This window comes from Schistocerca nitens, chromosome 5, assembly GCF_023898315.1.
Source record: "Schistocerca nitens isolate TAMUIC-IGC-003100 chromosome 5, iqSchNite1.1, whole genome shotgun sequence".
NCBI classification, from domain to species: Eukaryota; Metazoa; Arthropoda; class Insecta; order Orthoptera; family Acrididae; genus Schistocerca; species Schistocerca nitens.
In genome coordinates this window covers 771,148,921-771,174,026 of record NC_064618.1, presented here as the reverse complement: position 1 = coordinate 771,174,026, position 25,106 = coordinate 771,148,921, and the positions used below count along the sequence as shown (strand labels likewise).

The window sequence follows — 25,106 nt, the reverse complement described above, 5'->3', positions numbered from 1 at the left end:
TGTCATGGATTTCCAACGTACTTGATGATTATTTATGCATATGTTTTGCCTCAAGATCTCGCCTCTGTGCGCTTGGCCAGTGGCTGCAAGTACCCGCAACGGTAAGCGTGCAAGATTTTGCACTTGCTGTTTGTTACTGGATACACCCGCGGTGGTCGCAACTTTTCACCACAGCTCTGCATAGTGTCGGCTCGTACAGTATTCACAGCGCCTCAGACAGGGTCGCCAATTCGGCGCTCTGCCTCTGCACAGCTCGAACTCGTGGAGTACCAGTACTGCCCTGCGCATTGTAATATGGGCAGGAATATCTTTGGACCGGTAGCCCCGCCGGATGCAGTTAGTTCTCTTCTTGAGAGCATCGAATAGCTTCAGGCCTAGAGCTTACAAAAACAAGTAAGCACTCTTAATTCTTTCTTTCGCTTCGGAAAATTTGGTCGACCATCTATAGAAAATGGGGATTCAGCGCAAAAATTATGTTTTTCAGTTTCATGAAGACACTATGAAACACATGGTGTAAAGGGGAACGTATATGAAATTTCTGTGTATTTAGATGAGATAAAAACACTTTGTTCTCTGACGATAGTGCCACAGGTGCACTGTTTCACCGCTAGCGGTCCGTGAAGTTATTGAAATGAGTGATGTTCATCGAGCATTTTCAGATGGCCATTTTATGAGTATTACTTTATGTAGAGATACTACTGAAAATGCGCAACTGGATTCTGTGTGCTTTTTTGATTCTTTGAGTCACCAGTCATTTGACTGGTTTGATGCGGCCGGCCACGAAATCCTCTCCTGTGCCAACCTCTTCATTGGCATTTGCATCCTACGTCCTTACGTATTTACTAGGTGTATTCCAATATCTGTCTTTCTCTACAGTTTTTGCCCTCTAGACATCCCTCTAGTACCATGGAAGTCATTCCCTGATATCTTCATAGATGTTCTATCATCTTGTCCCTTCACCTTCTCAGTTTTTTCCGTATATTCCTTTCCTCTCGCATTCTGCGCAGAACCTCCTCATTCCCTTACCTTATCAATCCAACCAATTTTCAACATCCGTCTGTAGCGCCGTATCTTAAATGCTTCGATTCTCTTCTGTTCCCGTTTTTCTATGTTTCGCTACCATTCAATGTTGGTCTCCAAACATACATTCTCAGAAATGTGTTCCTCAAATTATGGCCTATGTTTGATACTGACAGAGTTCTCTCGGCCAGGAATGCCTTTTCTGCCAGTGCTAGTCTGCTTTTGGTGTTCTCCTTGCTCCGTCCGACGCTGGTTATTTTCCAGCCTAGGTACTAATACAATTTCTTAACTTCATCTTCTTCGTGACCATCAATCCTGATATTAAGTTTTTCGCCGTTCTCATTTCTGTCTTCCATTTACTCTCAGTCCATATGCTGTCCTCATTAGACTGTTCACTCCATTCAGAAGATCATACAATTCTTTTCACTATCACTCAGGATAGCAATGTCATCAGCGAATGGTATCATTTTTAGTCTGAACACTTCGTTTTCGGTTGTCCACTGTTATTATTCCCTCGAGGCCCATGTACCTTTTGTATACTACCCGTCTCTTCCTGTAACTTACCCCTATTTTCCGCAGAATTTCGAACGTCTTGCACCATTTTGCATTGTCGAACGCTTTTTCCAGGTCGATAAATCCTATGAAAGAGGCTCGTTTTTTCGTAAGTGTTGTTTCCATGACCAACCGTCCACCCCCGGTAGCTGAGTGGTCAGCGCGACGGACTGTCAATCCTAAGGGCCCGAGTTCGATGCCCGGCTGGGGCGGAGATTTTCTCCACTTAGGGACTGGGTGTTGTGATGTCCTAATCATCATCATTTCATCCCCATCGACGCGCAAGTCGCCGAAGTGGCGTCAAATCGAAAGACTTGCACCAGGCGAGCGGTCTACCCGACTGGAGGCCCTCGTCACACGCCGTTATTATTATTGCCAACCACCAGGTCAGAATTGCCCCTCTTGTGCCTTTACCTTTCCTGAAGCCAAACTGATCGTCATCTAACACTTCCTCAATTTTCTTTAATTGCGTAGCACGCTCAAATTACCGGGATATTTTGCAAGTAATGGCTGCAGCCTTAGCCAAACGGACAGCCAACTGTTGTAGATTGTCTATGTGCGTCTCGTGTGCTAAACGTTTCATCTCCCAACACACAAAGTACTTCACAGGAGAGAGATGGGAAGAACGTGGCAGCCACGGTACTGACGCACCCCTCCCAATCCAAAGAACGAACGTTATCTAAATGTTCTCTACGTCAACGTCAACGTGTGGTTGGGCCTCATTACGTTGGAACCATAGTCATTACCAGACAGCAATCGAAACATTTTGCAACATTGCTAGTGGCGCTCCAGGAAGACAGACACGGTAATGTCCTCCACCGACGGTGTTACGCAGAAGATACGGCCTGATCAAACAATAATAGCAATAATAGACCAAACTTTTATGATAAGTCTGCGTTGGTGGAGGGACACATGAGATGCCTTAGGTTTTTCCAGTTTCCAGATAAGACTGTTGATACTGTTGAATATTTCTTGCTTTGTGAAGACAGTCCCATCTGTAAAGGAAACACACGATTGGGAAGTCATGAATATTTACGTCTCGAGTAGATTCCATTGGCAGAATTACATGCACAGGGGAGATCCATTAGCTGATAGGTATTGTTCCTACTGATACTTCAGTTGTTTCATGTCCGACGTGTACTGGAAGTTGCACACATTGGCACAGGAGATATTTAGTTCCTGGGCTACGAATCGTGTGCTGGTGCTGGGTTGCCCTCATTCGTCAGAACGCAGCTTCCTCAAACTGAACAGGTCGTGCACTTCGAGGCCTACCAGTTTCTCATCGGTTTGATAGAAAGGATCTTGTTTCACGAGCACTGCCATCGAGTCTTCGAAATGTGATATGATTTGGTAACTTCCTCGCTGGAAACAGTTCTGCAGACAGGCGCCGCCTTGTTGGTCGACTCTTGCATCGTGTCTCCCCATAAATGAGACGCATGGCAGCTAAGTCAGTTAGAGTGAAACCAACTATGAAAAATTTGTACACCTCGGTAGAAATGGTCATGCAAACACGAAGCAGCATAAACACTAATAATGTGATTTTTGGTACATTGATGTGGACACTTTAGTAGTAACCGAAACTTAAGTTTCGTAGCAGGAAAGTGGGCCAGTACTGCAACTCAGAATACCATGTCAACTTGTAGCACACGAAGTAGTTTAAACAGCAGCAGTGAACACTGCCCTTAGCGAAATACGGCGCCATACCCTTCAATAACCTCCAGCTGTAAACGGTGCACCTGCGACCTTCGGGAAAAAAAAAAAAAATAATTTCAGGCAAAATTTTAAACAATGAAATATTAATTATTTTAGATCAAACATGCAGTTCCGAACTTGTGGACTAGGAGGTGTGGTGGGACAAGATATGTTTAACCATCACATTAAAAGAACTTATTTATCGGTAAACTTGTTCGACACTTTCCTTGTCAACTCCTGTTAACTCAGACACTGCTCTGATTGTTAAACGGCGATGTTGTCGAACAAGTTTACCGATTTTTACAATGTTTGCATCAGTTTTTGCTGACAATGGACTGCCAGTGCGAGTGTCATCACTGGTGTCTTCGCGGCCATCTTTAAATCGTCTAAACCACTCAAACACTTGTGTTTGCGATAAACAATCATCGCCGTACACTTGTTGTAACATTACAAACGTTTCACTTGCAGATTTTCCTAGTTTGAAACAAAATTTGATGTTAACACGCTGTTCTTTCTGTACACTCAACATTTTGCGACGCACAGACAAAACGTCAACTACTTAAAACAGACGCCACGGGCAGACTGAGTGCAGGAGGCAGATGAAACTGGAGCAGTAGGCGGAGCGAGAGTCACGTGACAGGCCACGCGACTTTCAGCCTTATTGCATTCGTTTTATTGTTTCACCAGTACTAGTCCGGTTTTTTTCTAGCCACACCTCGTATTAACAGATAATATACATAACAATTGTGCACTTTAAAAATTTGTTGCCTTAGCGACACAATAAACCAACGAGGGCCCTTACATGTAATAGATGATTATGAACCGTGTGAGGACTTGCCAATCAAAAGATAGGTACTCAAATACATTTAATAATATTAGCGCTACCAACTAGCCTTAACATTCATCGTAGCTCAGACATCGGGTTTGAAATAAGAGGCATTTAAATTAGTCAAATCACGTAGAGGCGTGCGACTTTTAATCCCAAAATTGCTGCAAATGCCGAATCCTACTACCCGGTCTTGCGGAGAAGCACTCCGTGTGTCTAGACATTTCGCGTCCACTTTCTCAATAGCCGCCCGTGGTGGCCACAACACTCCAGGTGCCGACGCACGATATTTAGCCGACTCGAACAGCCGCAAATCAAAGAGCGCGAATCCTGTCGAAAATGGAATCCATACGAGCCACCACAGCTCTATGGTAACCAGTAATCAAACTTGAACATTTTTGGAAGGTGTCTACTAACCGCCGTCAAATGCATGAAATGCATGTCTGACTATCAGCTGTGTCTTAATTTAAAACCCAAATACTGACCTATTTCAGTCACATACCAGCTTCACAGATTAGTGGTAAACCAGTTTAGGCCACAACATCACATTTTTCGTTCCATAAATAATTGCATATTCTTCATATGGGTCGTGGCCATTAGTTAAGTAATGATATGTATTGTGTTGTGATCCAAACTGTTTTAACCCTAATGATTTGTGACGGAAACCGGTCGATATTTGGATTTTAAATAAAAAAATAGCTGATGGTCAAACGTACATTTTGTACTGTAATGCCGAGCGGTCTAAGGCGCTGCAGTCATAGACTCTGCGGCTGGTCCCGGCGGAGGTTCGAGTCCTCCCTCGGGCATGGGTGTGTGTGTTTTTCCTTAGGCTGATTTAGGTTAATTAGTGTGTAAGCTTAGTGACTGATGACCTTAGCATTTAAGTCGCATAAGATTTCACACACATTTGAACATTTTTTTGTACTGTAATAAAACTCCCTTTGCAACCTTCATTGCTTGTGCTATAATTCCAGTCCCATATACAGCGTGTTCAAGAAGGAAATGTCGAATACTTTGAGAGGTGGTAGTACTCATCTAAACAAGAAAAATTAGTCAGATATCAGGGGCGTTTCTGAAAGAAACTAGCTGGATTCATAATCACAGGAACTAGTACGTGTGTGTTAGAAGTATTGACCCTGGCTGTTGAGACACTTGTCCCACTGTGACACAAGGTGGTGAATGGCTGTCTCATAAAATTCCCGGGGTGGCGATGTTAACCAGTTCGGCACATACAGCTGGAAGTCGCCGTCCATACGAGTGCAGGGAAGGCTAAGCTGACGTTCTTCTTTGACCAAGATGGCCCCCTTCTGATTCACTTCCTGTAGCACGGGACAACAGTGAATGCCAAGCGTTACTTGCAAACCTTCACCACCCTTCGCCAAGCGATCAAATCGACCAGGCAATCTCATTCATGAGATCATTCTGCTACACGACAATGCAACGCCTCTTACAGCCAACACAGTCGCGGCACTTCTGCAGAAATTCAAATGGGAGGTTCTCGGTCAGCCTCCATTCAGTCCGGACCTCTCTCCCTATGATTTCACCGTTTTGGTCGTCCCCTTAAAAAGGCTCTGAGGGGCAAACGATTCACCTCGGACAACTACGTCCAGCTGTACGTGCCGAACTGGTTAACATCGCAGCCCCGGGAACTTTATGAGACAGCCATTCATCGCCTTGTGTCGCAGTGGAATAAGTGTCTCAACTGCCAGGGTCAAAACTTCATACATGCAGGTAATGGTTTCTGTAAGTATGCCTCCGGCTCGTTTCTTTTTGAACGCCCCTTATAGGCATGGATCCGGAAACGCTTACTTTCCGAGATAAATATGTGCCTATAGGAAGGGCTGCGAGACGCTTGGTCGCGAATATTAGCACAGTCGTTCCATTGGCGTCGTTCCATTCGCGCTACGTTAAATGTGTCGGCAGGGTATTGTGATGTCTTAAAAACAAAACTGTACCCACCATTAGGCGGTCTGCCGTCAGTTGTGTGGTTCGAGTCGTGTTGCAGACTACGTTAATTTCCGTCGTGTTTGTGCTCCTTACTGTGAATCCTTAGTACGTGTCTTGGTATTTTACGGTCTTCCAAGCGCGGATTCACTTACGTGTTTCCTGTTTTTGCGCTGTTTGTATTTACAGATGTTGTGTTACATTCACAATTTCTCTCTTCGACCACTTGTTAGCAACAGGAGCCTACTAATCAACAAGCGAAATGGCGGATATGATATTCTACGGTGTAGCAAATGGACCTAGCCTGTGAGTCCGTGACCTCTACGCTGGAAAATATCCTCAGCACAGAGTGTCCTCTGATAAGCTGTTCGGCAGACTTTTCCAGCGTCTAAGGGACACAGGTACCCTGGCACCTCGGAATACTGACTGTGGAAAGCCCCACACAATCCGCATGCTTGACCTGGACAAGAGTGTGCTGCGTTAAGTGGATGAAACCCCCGGGGGCCCGTGTATGACTATTAGAAGCAGCAGAAGGCGTGTGTCCTTCTCTCTTATCTGGAGGGTACTTCATGAGCATATGCTGTATCCATGTCACCTGTAGCGCGTTCAGGTCCTAAGGCCACACTATTATCATAGAAGACGGCGGTTCTGTCAATGTCCGTTGCAGAAGTGTGCTGCGGACCACTGCACACATCCAAGATTTTATTTACCGATTAGGTAGGGTGCATAAGAGAGATGGGTGTTGTAAATTTCCATAACCGGCATGTAAGGGCAGATGTAAATCCCGAAGCAATGTAGGAAACAGGGCATCAACACCGATTGTCAAGCAACGTAAGGGCAACCGTCCTTGGCTTTAGGTTAATCGTGCTATACGTGCTACCAGAAAGGTTAACTTAGGCGCATTAGCTGGAATGTCTCATTAATGTGTTGTCTAACTTGCTGTGGGCTGTGCCACTGCAGCAACAAGTACAACTGTGGCTCACCAACACACTTTCGTCACAATGTGCGCGAACATCTGACGCAGGCATTTCAGGACTGCTATATTGGTCGGGCGTCCTCACACCTTTCCCTGCTCGTTCCCCAGTCCACAATCCCCTAGATTTTTCGCTGTGGGGACACTTGAAGGAATTGGTCTAAGCCACGCCAATCAACGATGAGCGGGCACTGCAGGATCGCGTCTTCAATGCGTGCCAATAGGTGCAACAACAACCGGGTATACTTCAAAGGTTCAGTCATTCATTACGCCGGAGGGCAGTGGGGTGCATTGCCATGGATGGACGCAACGTTGAACACGTCCTGTAAACATGTGCTTATCTAAGAAAGTATGCATTTCCGGACCCATGTTTATTGGACCTATTTTTCTTGTTTCGATGAGTAGTACCACCTCTCAAAAAATTCGACATTTTTTTGAACACCCTGTATATTAGCCACACTCAGCGGGCCCTCCAAAGCTGACTACGTTCCTTCCGCTATCGGCAATAGCGTGACTCTCTAGCTGTATCTGGAGCGATGCCTTCAATAGGAAACAAACATTAACCACATTTTCCGAAAGCGGTGAACCACATTTTCACGAACCAACACGTGTCTAGTGCCGACACTGGGACACTATGTTCTTCAAGTGAAATATGGCGTTTCAGTCTTCGATCGCTATTCTTTATTTTCTATAACCGGTTTCGGGCTAGCTGCCCATCTTTAGATCATATGTTGTAGTTACAGAGTAACTTGTCCGTACAGAACACACAGTTCACTGTCATAAGTAAAGTAAATTTACTTTACTTATGACAGTGAACTGTGTGTTCTGTACGGACAAGTTTCTCTGTAACTACAACATATGATCTGAAGATGGGCAGCTAGCCCGAAACCGGTTATAGAAAATAAAGAATAGCGATCGAAGACTGAAACGCCATATTTTACTTATTGAACGATCGCGGACCTCCCAGTGAGACAACCATGTCTTGTTTTGATAAACTATGTTCTTCGTTAGCCTGGTAGAACCCACCAACGGGAGCGACGGTCCACACACGACACAACACAGTGCCCGTGGCGTACGGCGAGTTACATGGTGGCTCCGCCTCTTCTCTCCGCAAGAAAGTACTTGCTCCCCGGTTTCTCTCTCCCTCAACGCCAGTTTGCTTTGCCTTTTAAAACTACCCTCATTAGAATTCCTCTAGTAATAATTGCTTCAATTTGGCGAGAGATACTGAACAAAGAAAACCACTGAACCAACGTCGACAGCGCCACGGTTCCGTAATTACTGTACAAATTTGGATACATTGTTTCATACACCTTATATATTATTTGTTCTAAGGCTGCAACTGACCCTGTCCAGACATTCATATCTGTGTTTTATTGAATATTTTAACTGTAACACCCTACGAACTAGGCTTATTAATCAGAGTCTTTATCACAAACAATTTACACAGTCCTCCATTTAGAATGCTTCAGTCGATTACTTGATATTTTCCTTCAATAAATAACCACCAGTGTATCTTTTCTACGATGGATTGAATGTTTGCTCGAATTTTTTCCATCGAAGTATCAACATCGAACCTCTGAGTTAAGAAATGCGTACAAAACCACCAGAGATGAAAAACTCCAACGTACAGAGACGTAGAGAAACTGAAGTAGTAATGACGCGAGTTCATCCAAGTGACCCGTCCGCCAAAGAAACGCTCAGAAATGTCTCATTTTTGCAGTTTTCTCGCACTCACTATTCGCTAATGTGTAGTGGAGTGATAGTAACCGTCCTATTCATTTGCAGCTGAGTACTCATGTGCCCCATTCCTGGCACGCCTCATATTAAATGAAAAGAAACGCGATACTATAATGGACAGAGTCTCAAACAGCCTGCCATTACTGATTTGCTTTTAGCAGTCACAAATTCAATAAAAGGCAGTTGGAAATTATTTGGTTGGGAGGGGGGGGGGGGCAAAATCTCACACATGGGGAAACATTAGAGGGTTACGAGGTGTGACCATGTGCCTCATACCAGTTCCACATCCCTCTTGACTACATTGCAGTTTCATTCACGGTATGGCGCACGTGGTGCAATTGAATAATTTTGCTGTACAAAGTATCAGTTATACTTCCTGTTTACTAGACAACGATTTCAAACTATCAATACTACAAAAAGTATTATGTTAACAATACTGCAGCTTACACTCTCTTGTCGATACCTTTACTATTTCACTAACGATAAAGTCATTCAGCATATAACGCTCGAAAAACAAAAGTTTAACTGAAACAAGTTAAAGGGCAATTATTGTTTGTCCTTAGGCACCCACAGCTTTTAATATTCAAGCAAATCACAACGACGCAGCTTTCTTAACGACTTCGTATTATCTCTATTTCCTCTGAATTTACGAATTAATATTCTTATTCTTATTGCACTTATACTTCATACATTCCATCGGCATTTATCTCACTTTTAATATTCTCTGTTTGATACGCGTTAGCAACCGAGGAGCTGAATGTAGTAATGCGCCGAGCCACAATAAACATAACACTTAACCCAGACATTTATCTCAATTTTAAAATTCACTATTAGAAATATATTAGCAAGTGAGGGAGTTCGGGGTTGTAAGGTGCCAGTCCACCGAAAACTTGACAGTGTACACAGGAAAGATAAATTTATTTAAGCAAACGGATGTTATAAACTTTGACAACTCAGATGAAAGCAAGAAAATCAGAAGTAAAAATTTGGTATTTAACTAGTTGAAATGGCTCTGAGCACTATGGGACTTAACATCCGAGGTCAGAACTACTAAAACCTAACTAGCCAAAGGACATCACACACATCCAAGCCCGACGCAGGATTCGAACATCCGACCGTACCGGTTGCGCGGTTCCAGACTGAAGCGCCTAGGGCCGCTCGGCTACACCGGTCGGCTGGGTATTTAAAATTTGAACAATTTTCAATTCAGGTTTCTTCGCAACATTCTGTAGAGATTCTGTCTCAAAATGAAATCAGTAAAGCACAGTAGGAATTAAAGAAGTACTAGAAAATAAGAAAAAATTTCAGGTAACAAATATTCCGAATAATATTCATCAAGCATCACTAAAAATTTATTAACATAGTAATTAACAACTGAAAAAACAGCAGATCAAAGGAGGCAATAATCAACTATGAAACAATGCGATATCTACCCTCTGTAGAAATCAGAGATATATTGCTTGAAATCTCATGAATGGGTAGCGCTTGTCTCAATGAAACAGACATACATGGCGTTAATTAGAATGCAAATCTCAGCCATAAGAGTATGCAGCAATTTACGTTGTGTTAACGTCTGCTAGTTCTATAAAAGAATGAAAAAATAAAATTTAATCAATAATTTTAACGGCAGGTAGTTAAAAGGAACTTCCATAAATCGCGAGTACGAGACAAATTGCAAAAAACCAATCCAAATAATATTCATAAATTACTAAAAAGACTCAAACACAACAGAGAGAAATAATTGACGCATAAGCAGTTTTGCAGTGCAAGGTAGGCACTTGGAAACCAGTACCCACTTTAAATGGAGTCGTGGTTAACGGAAAGTAAAACAATATAATACACATAGTATACAGAACCCTAGACCACAGCGGATGGCTCGAAATAACTGTCTGTGCAGTCTACACTCTAAACTGCTGACCTAACAAGCCTACGACTTGGCGACTATGGCTCAATCATTACACTTTTCCCTTGTATTTTGTACACATACATAGCAGACAAAGTTCTGAGGCGTCTTCCACCGAGTCTGGGCGATACGCTTCTCGGGTCCTTAATCCTTTGAGTACCAATGGTTTCTGCCTTAAACCACCATTTATTGATTTTTTAAGTAGTAGTGCCTTTAGAATGAAACCGCCGATCCTAATGCAAGACAGAGACATCTAGTAGTACTCGAAGAACGCTTGTGGTGCATTTTATCAGTCACTTACAGCGTTCAAAGCAACTGTCGGCGCCGAGATCGTGCTAAGTAACTGTAGGAGGTTATAACGTGTTTGTTTTGTAATGATCATACTGAGGATATCATTAACGCGAAAGCAGGTATATCTAAAGTTATTGTGACGTTAAATTTGTGTTTGCACTACTGCTGATATTAGTGGTTCCGAAATGTTACCACTGGAGCAGTATGTACTTTTGACATTAAACCTTAGGGTCATATTTTGTTATTTACAACTCTAATTTATTTTAGGCATTATGATTCACAACTGAATAAAGACGGTGCAGGTACTATACACTTTGTTGTTGTAATAGACGCAAAAGTCAAGGGGCAAAAACTCAGGAAATACCAGATAAAAACTGAAACAAAGCCGTTAAACATAATCAGAGATACTGCTAGATGGACTCTCACATAAATGCAAACTAAGTCAACACTTTGGATTACATGTTCAAATGCTTTGGACGCCACAAGTTCATGGAAGTTTCGAGATGTGGGATTGCTTTCAAATGTATCTCATCAGACCATGGGTGGTCGAGAATTGTGTGTCCCGTTAGTTCCAAAGTCAAACCACAACTTTAAAAAAAATTACTGTTTGCTTTTTGGCTGTTTCTTTATTATTCGTTGGTTTTTATGTCAGTAAAGACTAATTTTGTGAAAAGATTTAAATTATATACCGAAGTGGAACCACCTCCTTAAAACAATCGATTGTTCACATTTTGCCAATTTATTCTTGTGTTCGATGCATACGATAGAGATAGAGATCAATTCTATGAAAAATTTTGAAATGATCTTTCCTACATTCCTGGGACTCGAATAGTTTAGTTGGTACAGAAGAGAATCATACAGTCATTCAAAAAGTCATATTCAACACCGGAAAATTTTTACAGCGTGCATGTCCCACGACTCGCAGCATTGTCCCTGGATAACGATCATAAAGTTATCGGGGAAAAGGGCAGAGAGCGAACTCATGCACAATGTTGTCAAGTCGAAGAGATAGAGTACGCCCTTGTCTCCTGGTGGGACAGGAAGGAGTGAGCTGCTTATCTAAGCAGGCTAAGAGATAAGAGATTATGAATGACATTTTCGATTTCAAATCGAAACACCGCACGACTGACAATTATTCGATATAACTTTATTGCACTTTCATTCCACGTATATTCCCTCGCGAAGCGACCACTTCGATCTCTCTCTCACTTTGTCATAGTCGATTCTCTACTCTCAAATACTTGAAAATCTCACTACCAGCACGTACACGACCAACTGCTATTGGCTTAAAAGAAGAATTTGGCCTCCAGTACATGTTGGCTCTCGTACACGCTCAGACCCTTGGAGAAGACAATGGATAAAATGTTGATATTCGTACTTCAGGCACGACCAGCTCAGCGTTATCAGGAGTGGAACTTTACGGGGTGCAAACACCACAGATGAACCGAAACCATAGGAAACTACCCAGCACACTTCAAATTACAAATCCACGAAATAAAAATCTCAATAATTTCTACTATGTTTCATCATAAAAATAAGAAAACTTGCGTCTTTTTCAACTGAAATTTATTGATGAGTACCGATATGTTTCGCCTATTCTTGTTGGACATCTTCAGTGGTCTCGAACACATGAAAATTATTTAATTATACAAAATTTTCTTGTGAGATTTGTAGTGATTCTCAATTTGATTTGTTTTTACCATTATTTATTTGTATTATATTTACAATTATGTTGTGATTGTATTTACAATTATATATTAGTATTTTTCACTTAAATTCATTTTTGTGACCTATTCGTCCTGCTGTTTGTTGTTTCTATTAGTGCTGAATGCAAGTGTTATAAATTTCTCCCAGTATTTGCTTCTCTGCACATAAGCTATACTGTAGAAATCTACATATGTGTGCCGTGCTTCTGCTCACATGCAGTAGAAGTGATTGACGGATCATGGGCATTGACTGAAAGGCATTGCGACAGTCGAGGTGGGTATTTCGATGGGGACGGGGGAATAGTGGGTCGGGGGGGCACAGTAAAAATATAAGTCAAATAAGTAAATGAATAATAATTAAGTAAATACGCACACACACACACACACAGGTAATCACTGACAGTGCCCCACCACCCACCCAATCTCCATCCCCACCGAGTCATCCAACTCCATTCTCCCAGAATCCCTCAGTTCTTTCCCATGATGCCTCTACCAGCTCTATAGCATGTGACCAAGAGCAATGCCAACATGTTACATTTTCTGCGGCGTACGCTACGTGCAGAGACGTATTTACTCAAAAATGGTTCAGATGGCTCTGAGCACTATGGGACTCAACCGCTGTGGTCATAAGTCCCCTAGAACTTAGAACTACTCAAACCTAACTAACCTAAGGACAGCACACAACACCCAGCCATCACGAGGCAGAGAAAATCCCTGACCCGCCGGGAATCGAACCCGGGAACCCGGGCGTGGGAAGCGAGAACGCTACCGCACGACCACGAGATGCGGGCTCGTATTTACTCGAAGAAAACTATACCATGTGCATTTAGGACATACAGAACAACAAACGCCTGGAGGATGAGGTAGGAAAAATGAACGTAAGCAAAACAAAATGATATAATTGGCAATACATTATTTAAATCTAAAGAAATTGCCAAAAAATCATCACAGATCTCACATTAGTATATGTATAATTAAATAACTTTACATGTCTCATCGACCACTGTCGATGCCTAACAGGAATAGACGAAACATGTCTGATACTGAAGAACAAATTTCAGTTGCAAAAACGGCAGTTTTCTTATCTTTGTGAACTGAAACTGTTACGAGAATCCGAGGAAAATGACTGGAATTACTAACAAAAAAGGTCAACGTATCCTAATTTGTGGGTCTGGCGGATATAGCCTTGAGCCATTTGTTTACGAGTGTGAACTTGAGCTAGGGAACCCGCTCGCTGCCGCAGAGACCGCGGGCGGCGGCTCGTCGCTGATGGCGGTGTGGCTGGTGCTGGCCGTGCTCGCCTCCATGGTCGTGATGGGCGTCGGCATCGCGCTCGTGACGCGGCTGCTGTGCCGCTCGCAGCGCCACGACCACCCGCCGGCGCTGGGCCCGCGTGGCGACAACGGGGGTGGCGCCGCGGGGGCAGGGGCGGTGGCGGCGCTGCCGGGCGCGCGGCCACACTGCGTCGACAAGGCGGTAGGCGGCGCGCCGCCCGCGGGAGCCGCCAAGCTAATAGACCCCGGGGGGGCCGACGACCCCGACATCATCTCGCACGCCGCCTACCCAGGTACCGTCCGCTCTTCCGTCTGCCTCGATGCGCTTAAGCTGCGACCATTACGTTCAGGGGAGGTTTACCATCTTTGGCCCGAAAAAAGCTTGTTGTTTGAAAATTTTTTTCTCAGGAGATGTTATAGATGTCGATGTCAAATTTGGTCAAAATGTTTATTGATATTTCCTCTACAAACCGAAATTTTTTCGGCCGGAAATGTCGAAGAGCAAAGGCGGAAGTGGCGTCAGAATGAAACTAAATTTCTATGTAGACCTCCATGCGCGGTATGTCACAGGTCAGCCGGCTATTCTGAAATCAAAATTGAGTTGATGTTAGTGAAGTATGTAAGAGTTTTTAGAAGTTGTACCTCGCTAAAGTTATTTGGAACATAGGAAACAAAATAGAGGCCATTTGAAAAAAAATTGCGTTTTTTCATCGATTTATCGACTTCGTAAAAAAAAAAAAATCAAATGTGTGCGAAATCTTATGGGACGTAACTGCTAAGGTCATCAGTCCCTAAGCTTATACGCTACTTAACCTAAATTATCCTAAAGCCGTCGGCACACGGACCGTGCATCCGAGCGCTGAGCGTGCCGAGTTTCTGACGTCATAGCGTGGAATAGCACGTTCGGGAGTCTTTCCGAGCGTGCAGAGCATTATCTGGCATGTCAGATATTCTGAGCGTGCGTCTGAGCGTTGACCAGTGAGGTGGCACAACGCCACCTACGTCACACGCACGCCATCTCCCTTCAGTACAGAGTTGTGAGGCGCCATATTGGCGCTCATTTCAAGCCGATATGTATACAGGGTGAGTCACCTAACGTTACCGCTGGATATATTTCGTAAACCACATCAAATACTGACGAACCGATTCCACAGACCGAACGTGAGGAGAGGGGCTAGTGTAATTGTTTAATACAAACCATACAAAAATGCACGGAAGTATGTTTTTTAACACAAACCTACGTTTTTTTAAATGGAACCACGTTAGTTTTGTTAGCACATCTGAACATATAAACAAATACGTAATCAGTGCCGTTTGTTGCATTGTAAAATGTTAATTACATCCGGAGATATTGTAACCTAAAGTTGACGCTTGAAACCTCCGACGTTCAGTTGCGTGTTGTAACAAGCACGGGTCACGGTCGGTGAGCAGCATCTCCAGGGACATGTTTACGATGACGACCGTGTTTACGAGTGTGGCTGTAGTGCACTGTTGTGGTTTGGTTTAGCTGTCGCAGTGTCCGCATGTAGCGCTTGCTGCTATTGTTATTCTGCATTCGTCTCCGCACGCAGACCAACTGTAGTACACAGTCTTACCAGACGTCTGTGATAGTGTAGTGTTGTAGGAACTGTGACCATGGTGTATTCGAACTCTGAAAAGGCGGAGATGATACTCATCTATGGCAAGTGTCGACGAAATGCAGCTGAAGCCTGCAGGGTGTATGCAGAACGGTACCCGGACAGAGAGCATCCAACGTGCCGCACATTGCAAAACATCTACCGCCAACTGTATGCAACAGGTATGGTCGTAGCACGCAAACGGGTCCGTAACAGGCCCGTCACAGGTGAAGCGGGTGCAGTTGGTGTGTTAGCTACTGTTGCCATGAACCCACACATGGGTACACGGGGCATTGCGAGAGCCGGTGGGCGGAGTCAAAGTAGTGTCATGCGCATACTGCATCGTCACCGCTTTCACCCGTTTCATGTGTCGCTACGTCAGCAATTACATGGTGATGACTTTAATCATCGAGTGCAATTCTGTCAATGGGCATTAACAGAGAATGCGTTCCAGTTCTACCTGTTTACCGATGAAGCGGGTTTCACAAACCACGGGGCAGTGAATCTACGGAACATGCATTACTGGTCCGTGGACAATCCTCGCTGGCTCACACAGGTAGAGCGAGAGCGACCGTGGACTGTAAATGTATGGTGCGGAATCATTGGCGACCACCTCATTGGTCCTCACTTCATTGCAGGGGTCCAAACATCTGCAACATACATCGCGTTTCTACAGAATGATCTGCCATCGTTGCTCGAAAATGTCCCACTGGAGACGCGTCGACGTATGTGGTATCAGCATGATGGTGCACCTGCACATTCCGCAATTAACACTAGGCTGACCCTTGACAGGATGTTCGACGGGCGTTTCATAGGACGTGGAGGACGCATAAATTGGCCAGCCCGTTCGCCTGATCTTACACCTCTGTACTTCTTTCTGTGGGGTACGTTGAAAGAGAACGTGTACCGTGATGTGCCTACAACCCCATAGGATATGAAACAACGTATTGTGGCATCCTGCGGCGACATTACACCAGATGTACTGCGGCGTGTACGATATTCATTACGCCAGAGATTGCAATTATGTGCAGCAAACGATAGCCACCACATTGAACATCTATTGGCCTGACATGTCGGGACACATTCTATTCCACTCCGTAATTGAAAACGGAAACCACGTGTGTACGTGTACCTCACCCCTCATGGTAATGTACATGTGCGTCAGTGAAAAAGACCAATAAAAAGGTGTTAGCATGTGGACGTAATGTGTTGTTCCAGTCTCTTCTGTACCTAAGGTCCATCATCGTTCCCTTTGGATCCCTACGTAATTCGGTGCTCTCCGATACACACGATCGAACAGCGGAGGGGTGGTACTCAAGCGTCAACTTTAGGTTACAATATCTCCGGATGTAATTAACATTTTACAATGCAACGAACGGCACTGATTACGTATTTGTTTATATGTTCAGATGTGCTAACAAAACTAACGAGGTTCCATTTAAAAATACGTAGGTATGTGTTATAAAACATACTTCCGTGCATTTTTTTATGGTTTGTATTAACCAATTACACTAGCCCCTCTCCTCACGTTCGGTCTGTGGAATCGATTCGTCAGTATTTGATGTGGTTTACGAAATATATACAGCGGTAATCTGAGGTGACTCACCCTGTATATGCCGTTTCTGAGCACCAGCAAATTGAGAATCACTGGAAAACCCGTCGTTAGTTGTGTGATTCGTTCTAGTAGTATAATCAGAAACATCATATTCGTGGCAAAAGAATTTTTGTAACTGGCGTATTATGAGAGTAGGCTATTTGAGGGCAACGACACACTGAAGACCCACCCAAAACGCATTGTTCTTGGTACAATTTGTTATAATTAAATTTCAATTAGTAACATAATTACCTACGATTAACGTTTTTAGCAAGGGGTAACACATTGTGATTGAGTACGCTAAGCGTGCTGTTGGTTTAGTGTAGTGAGTATCGTCTTTGTCTACGGATGAGTTTTTGTTGGGGCGGTGGTTCGCGTCGTAACACTTGAAATTTTTTTCCCATAACATTCCCGTTTTTATTAGGTTCTGATACTTTATTATTAGTTTAATATAAGTATATGTTATAATATTTGCTGTAAATATAAGTTCACCTTTTTTTGAGAGGTGACTGTTCGATTGGCTTAATCTACAGGACAGCTTGCGCTACTTGTATAAAGATATTTTGCAACTTTTTCTTTTACGCCTCGTAATTCACGTGTTGCAAAGATTCTGCTACCGGGTAGGAACAGTGATCAAGTAAGACTGACATTGGGGTTTTACTAAAATGTGGGAACGATGAAATAATGTGTATTTTATGCGGAGAAGTATTCCAAATTTGTACCGCACTGTTTGTAATGGAACTTTTATAAGCCTGTGTCATTGATTGGACATGGTACTTTCCTTTTCGTGGACGATGGAGGAAATGTGCGTTCTAATAGAGCTAACGTGGTAGTTTTACGCGCGCCCGTTGAGTACACAGTGTGATTTACGAACTTGAAACACCCCTCAACTGCCGCGGGAGTGCGTTGCGATCGCATATACCAAGTTGGGGCCCACGTACCGTATGCACAAGTCGCATCGTTCCTGAGCGTTCAGCAGCACGTTGAACTTGGCACGCTCAACGTTAACGTTCGACAACACGGTCCGTGTGCCGACAGCTTAAGGACAAACACACACCGCCATGCCCGAGGGAGAACTCGAACCTCCGCCGGGACCAGCCGTCGACTTCGTCATCCAAGTAAAATTATTTGTAGTTGATGGATCGTAATAAAAGTGGTACAACTCCTAGACAATTTAGTTAGCTTCGTCGGAAACAAAGAATCATGCCAATCGGTTCAGTAGATTTCAAGTTACCATATCACGCAATAAAAAAAAAAAAGTAAATTCGAGAAAAATACGTTTGAAGTTTTGACCACATATAAACGCAATATTATGCAGCTTACGTTCAATCTGCTATTCTGGGTCCATAAACTAGTCTTCCTATTCCTCAAAGAGAGCGTTCTGCTCCATCTGGGCCATCCTGCGCCGGTCCAGAGCCGCTCGTACGGCCGGTGACATGCGGTTTTCGGCCGCTTGAATCTGGTGGTCGTCCGAATGCTTGGCGAATTGCGTCGAATAGAGTCCTAGAGTGACGTCCATCGTTGTTGTGGTCTTCAGAATTGCTTAATACCCTTCGTTGAAGCTGTTCACTGCCAGGAAAGTCACAATCTCCTCAGTCTTCGCATCAGAATGGAAATGCTAGGGGACTAACTTCCAGACACACGCGTTCAAACTTTCATTTTAATTTTGTGTGTTTCCTCCCTAGCACCGGTGCAACAACTCGTCCTCCGAAAGAAAAAGACTGGTGCGTGAAAAGGGCCGATTTCAGGCAGGTGCATTTTTTTGTTCAACCGCGAATAACAAACATTTTCGTTCCGTATTCCGAAAAACCGTTTCAGGGGTGGATTTACACACTTTCATAGATCCAAAAATGCAATTAAAAAAAAAAAAAACAGATTCTTTGAACCAAAAGGTAGTAAACCTCCCCTTAACACATGTTCTGAAAATACTGTTAGCTAGTCATACTTCGTATTTTAATAATTAAAAAAAATATTTATTGTTTTTACTGATTTCTTATACCAGATTCAATAAATGTTTTAAAATTTTCAGGTAATCGTAAAACAGAAATGTAAGTCTAAATAGTAATGATGTCTTTTCCCAATAAATGTCGTATTTGCATAACTCTAGCACGCTGGGTATAGTGGGACAGCAACTCATTTTTAGACTGTGATGCAGAAAGAGACAGCTACAGTTGCAACTAAAAATGGATGTTTATTTACTCGGTAACCACTTTCGGGCTACGCCCATTCTCACACCAACTAATCTTTGGCAAAGATTGTAGCAGCAAACTAAGTGCGAAAATTAGGTGGGACTATAAGCATAAGTACGCACTTTGTTTGCTGTTATTTTGGCGGATATTTTACCTGGAAAACCTTTGGTTTGGGAATGGGCGTATCCCAAAACCGGTCGCCGACTAAATAAACATCCATGTTAATTGCACTGTCAGTCTCCTTTTGCTTCACGAATCTCATATTCATATTTTGAACTTCAGGATCCTTCTCATACATCTGTATGTCTTTAAAAAGTATGTTGTTAATAGAACTTAACGTTATTTTCTGCAATTTTTGTGGTGGTCATCAAATAGCCCTCTTCTCTGTCCACACATTACGGAAAATGCGTTGGTACTGCTAAAATTGTGCTACATTTTCAAGTTATGGACCCTTCTTATGCGTAAGTACCTTTTTAAAACGGATGGTGTTTCTAAAATTTTGAAAACAGTTAACGAAAACTGTTTTTTAACTTTTTTGTGTAGGGCATCAAGCAAACTCCCTCCCGCCCTTAGTAATATGCGTTACAGAAAATACGTTGATATTACCGTGGTTAACTCTGAGCATGTCTCATGGCTTTACCTTATTAGGTCTTCGTCTCTATTACATTTCTAGACGGGTTTCGGGGGTAGCCCACACTCAAAAATATCTTCCAAATGAGACAGAATTGCCATGGAATTTCGAGCACGATGAATACATGACGTTAACACTAGAAATATTGAAAAACATCCACAATTAAGTATCGTTACCATAGAAAACCTTTAACACATAATACCATCTCAAATAATTATTTTTTCGCCATCAATACTCAATTAATGGTGGTCTTCTCTTTCAAAAACTAATTACCAGCACATGCCATCTGATAAGTTTATCTTCATTAGACCACTGAACATCTTTTCCAGGTGTGGCTTATAACAACTGCTTCTAGGCATTCGTGTTAGATTTCGTTGCTCTTAATCAAACTGTCTAAGATGTCCCGAGAAAATTATTTAACGTTCCATTAAAATAACTTACGGGAATACAGTCGGGTGGCTTTATCGACAATCGACGATATTTCGACAGATGACTACCTTGCCATTTTCAAGGCAAAACTGAAGCTAACAAGCGCTGGGCAAGTGAATTTAAAACCTCGGTTTGCAGAGCAATAGCGGAAAGGTAAAACACACACACGAATTATTTGTGCAGAAATATTTCACAAGCTGGCAACATTCTCAGCATACACGAAAAGCTAATGAACAAACACGAACACTGCAATACTGCACAGAGCGCGGAACACATGTAAATGCAGTTCTGTTTCCAAAGTGAGGTTAAATGCAAATGACGCCAACTCAGGGTGAGAAAAAGTGCTTTCAAAAAAGGCGGGAAACTGCTATGTGTAAATCTACAACGAAGTTTCTTTCGATCTAAACTTCCGCCATCAACGAAGGAAAAAGCGGTGGTTTGCAGAATATGTGAACAATAGGCAAAAATTTCGTCAGGAAATTGGACGCAAACTTTAGAAAGGAATACTGATTTTGATGTATATCAACTATAATGTAATAACATTTGTATCCATATTTCCCGAATGTCCACAGGAGGTGCTCTGTAAATAAAAGCGAAACGCGCCTGGCGTAGATCTCATTTTAATTAGTTTTGCAGTAAGCTTAAGACGTAGAAACCAACAATAATTGATTATTTGTGTGTAATTTGGCATGACTACGCACCCTGCACGACAGACATGTACCTCCACTGAATTCCGTGTTAACTGATCGGTAGCACCCGCGGAGCAAGATTGTTACTTTCTCTTTTTAATAAAACAAAAACCAAGACCTTACTGTGGCTACGAGTCTACAATGCAAATATCTCTTCAACTCTTGGATTTGCGGCGTCATTTGAGGCTGCGCTCATGAAGAATACCAAAAAGATAAGTGACTCCACACACAAGACAGCTATTAATCCAAACACAAAATGACTATCGTGCTAGTGCATTTTCAGAAGCCAAATTTTAGATGGTTCAGCGGCTGCCTCCATACCATATTCAGAAATCCTCAGTCTACTTGACCAACACTGTATAACATATTACCATGAAAAGTGGCCCCACAGCCTTGGAAATGTCTCAGTAATACTTCTGGTTATCGTTGCTTTTATTAATTTTAACTTTTAATAAGGTGAGTGCTTCACATTCGGAAGGCACCTTTGGTATTTAACGTTACTATTTTCTGCCTTCTTCTGCTGTTCTAATTTCTTACCGAGAGAGTGAAAAATCAGTGTCTAAATCACTGATTACGCAAGTCTGTCTGTTTCCCACATAATTTTTCCAAGCATTTCTTTTACACTTTGGTATGATGTAGACCTTTCTCTTCCTAGACATATTTTACAGACACACTGCATTTTTATCACTACACTTCATGTTGATTACGCACTATATTACCTGAAAACTGTTAACAGCTGTTGATTTCACAGATTTCGGAGCACAGAGCGTCCACCTGCCGACAATACGATCGCCTCCACCGGTGCAACTTCAGCGACGAAGGAGCGAAGACATTTACAGGAGAACGGTGCGTATATCTGCAGAAAAAGTAAGCAGTATTCCTTAGTACAGTTCTTCCCTCTGGGGACTGCATACCGTTTATATAAACACCCAAGAGCACACCCAGTTAATACTGCTAGAGACCCGTTTATTCTTTGCTCTAATAAATGTTCTGCACATTAAAAACTGACTCCTTGTGTATGTTTTGCGCATAAGGCATCTCCCTATAGCTTAATAGCTGTTGACTCCATTTGTCATAATAAATTCCGTGTAAAAAACCAGAAAGATGTAATCAACGTTTTTTTTTAACTTATGTCATGTCCATCTCTAGGATGGTACGTTTATCTGTAAAGCTGGATTCCTACTGTAAAAGACGATAAAACAGTTTTTCTTCTTCATATTTGTCGTTTTGAGCGCGTAAGTCGAGCGGCTGTACATGAATTGTTGAACTAAGTACATCTCAGAGAAGAGTTATTCGCGCTTTGCCTAACGGATCGCTTTTGAAACTAAGTATTTACAACTAAAGTAACTAAATAACGTGTAAGGAACAAAACTGTCAGTATTAAACATAATTTATGTGTATAATGCGAGAGAAGGTATATACGCTCCAACTTTTTAGCCAGCTTCACGATCCCAGGGGCTACCTCCACACTGCATAATACACAAAGTGCTTTCTAAATACCAACCATCTGTGGCTCTAAACCTACCTGACGAAAGTATTTGAAAATGCCGAAATAAAGGTAATAGGCGTAATATCTATTTTTACCACTGTCGTAGGGTCAATGTGCCTAATGAATAAAATAAAAGAACGGTCTTACTCTACCTTACTCGTAGGGCTCGTTTGCCAGCACGATGCCACTCGACAGAACGACGTTCGACACAACGTCTTGTTGCATCAATGAACTCCCATTGATCCACGTACTGCTTCACGCCGACTGTATTCTTCATTGGGTAAAACAGATGGAAGTCGGAATGCTGTAGGTTGGAAGAGGAAGACCAATTCAGTTTCGTGAGCTCCTCTCGGGTGCAAAACTTATGTGAGGCCTTGCTTTGTGATGGAGAAGAAGGAGATAGTTTGCATTCTTCATTTGTGTGCTGCGAGATGTGTGATACTGATCCGTCTATAACGTCGTGTGAGAGAGTTTGCACGTTCCAACATTGCGGGATTGTCAGCTGCTTACGGCCTACCGGCACGGGGGAAGATCGGATAGGTGCGACCTTGTTGCCATGGTGACAGACCCCTCGCACAACGACTCATCGTGCTTTTGTTCACTGTCCGGTCTCCTTAGGAATTCTGCAAGGGCCTACGAATATGTGGTACGTTCTGGCTTTTCCGCCGAATTAAACTCAGTGACAGCTCTCTGTGTTGAGTGTAACTCCATTGCAGACACCATAGTGAAGGCTACGTATAGCACTGCCAGCCATTGGAACATCATGAAACAATAGGGGTTGAAGGGAGAATATTTCGTACCGTCCCAAGAAAATTTCGTAATTTTTCAACCAAAACTGTGCGAGAAATTGTGAATTTGTTACTGAACGCCCCATATACATTCATGTTCATAAATTAAAGATAATTGCAGAATGTGGTGCCACAGAACGATGCACTATACAAAACTGGCGCTAATAGCACAGGCACATAGGGAACACACACGACACAGATATGCAAGTCCACGGTATTGGTGATAAGTTGAGCAAACCGTCCCGAAACACGTGTGCTACAAAACGCCACTGTCTCCTGCACATGTACCCCAACATCAATATGTGATAGGATCACCATGCACACGTACACAGGCAACAAAACGGGTTGGCGTACTTTGTATCAGGTGGTCGAGCAGCTGCCGAGGTATAGCCTCCCATTATTGCACCTGTCGGAGCTCCTGAAGTGTCATAGGGGTTCGAAGACGTGCAGCGATACGTCGACCGAGAGCATCCCAGACGTGCTCGATGGGGTTTATATCTGGAGAACAGGCAGGCCACACCATTCACATGATTTCTTCAGTTTCAAGGTACCCATCCACCATAGCAGCTCGGTGGGGTCGTTCGTTATCAACCTTTAGGAGGAAGGTGGAATCCATTGCACCCCTGGTGCAAAATGACGTCCCGTTGCACCTGACCTGTTGCAGTTCCTCTGTGAAAGACATGCAGGGGTGTTCGCACACCAATGGTAATCCCACCCCACACCATCAAACCACGACCACCATAGAGGTCCCTTTCAAGGACATTAAGGGGATGGTATCTGGTTCCTGGTTCACGCCAGATGAAAACCCGGCGAGAATCATTGTTCAGACTACACATGGACTCGTTCGTGAACATTACCTGGGACCACTGTTCCAGTGACCAGAGCTTTACGAGCTCTCCGGTGACCAGGGGTCAGTGGAATGCACCTGCAGGCCTCCGAGCGAATAAACCATGTCTGTTCAGTCGTGTGTAGACTGTCTGTCCGGAGACAACTGTTCCAGTGGCTGCGGTAATGTTCCGAGCAAGGCTACCTGCAGTACTCCGTGGACGTCTGCGGGCCCTGATAGTAGATATCGGTCTTCTTGTGGTGTTGTACACTGTGGACGTCCCGTACTGTATCACCTGGACGCGTTCCCTATCTGCTGGAATGTTGTTGTTGTTGTGGTCTTCAGTCCTCAGATTGGTTTGATGCAGCTCCCCTAAACTTGTACTACTGTAGTAGGCGTGGGCTTCGTGTCTATCTTGGCCACAATAATGCGTTCACTATACTGTTTTTAGTAGCTTACCCGCACTCCCATTTTTTATTCATTATTAAACCTACTCGTGCATTACCCCTATTTGATTTTGTATTTATAACCCTGTATTCACCTGACCAAAAGTCTTGTTCCTCCTGCCACCGAACTTCACTAATTCCCACTATATCTAACTTTAACCTCTCAATTTCCCTTTTTTAATTTTCTAACCTACCTGCCCGATTAAAGGATCCGACATTCCAGGCTCCGATCCGTAGAACGCCAGTTTTCTTTCTCCTGATAACGACGTCCTCTTATGTAGTCCCCGCCCGGAGATTCGAATGGGGGACTATTTTACCTCAGGAATATTTTACCCAAGAGGACGCCATCATCACTTAACCATAGAGTAAAGCTGTAGTTTCCCCGTGCTTTCAGCCGTTCACACTACCAGCACAGCAAGGGCGTTTTGGTTTGTGTTACAAGGCCATATCAGTCAATCATCCAGACTGTTGCCCCTGCAACTTCTGAA

The 25,106-nt window shown here is 43.2% G+C and overlaps 1 protein-coding gene across 1 annotated transcript in view; it reads left to right on the top strand.

The window, feature by feature from the left end:
* The window catches only part of LOC126260711 (hemicentin-1-like), a 768,668-nt gene that overhangs the window by 741,374 nt on the left and 2,188 nt on the right, over window positions 1-25,106 (top strand). The window contains exons 13-14 of the mRNA XM_049958048.1: window positions 13,870-14,214; window positions 21,821-21,936. Coding sequence (XP_049814005.1) covers window positions 13,870-14,214; window positions 21,821-21,936 — 461 coding nt within the window. The remainder of the gene's footprint in view (window positions 1-13,869; window positions 14,215-21,820; window positions 21,937-25,106) is intronic.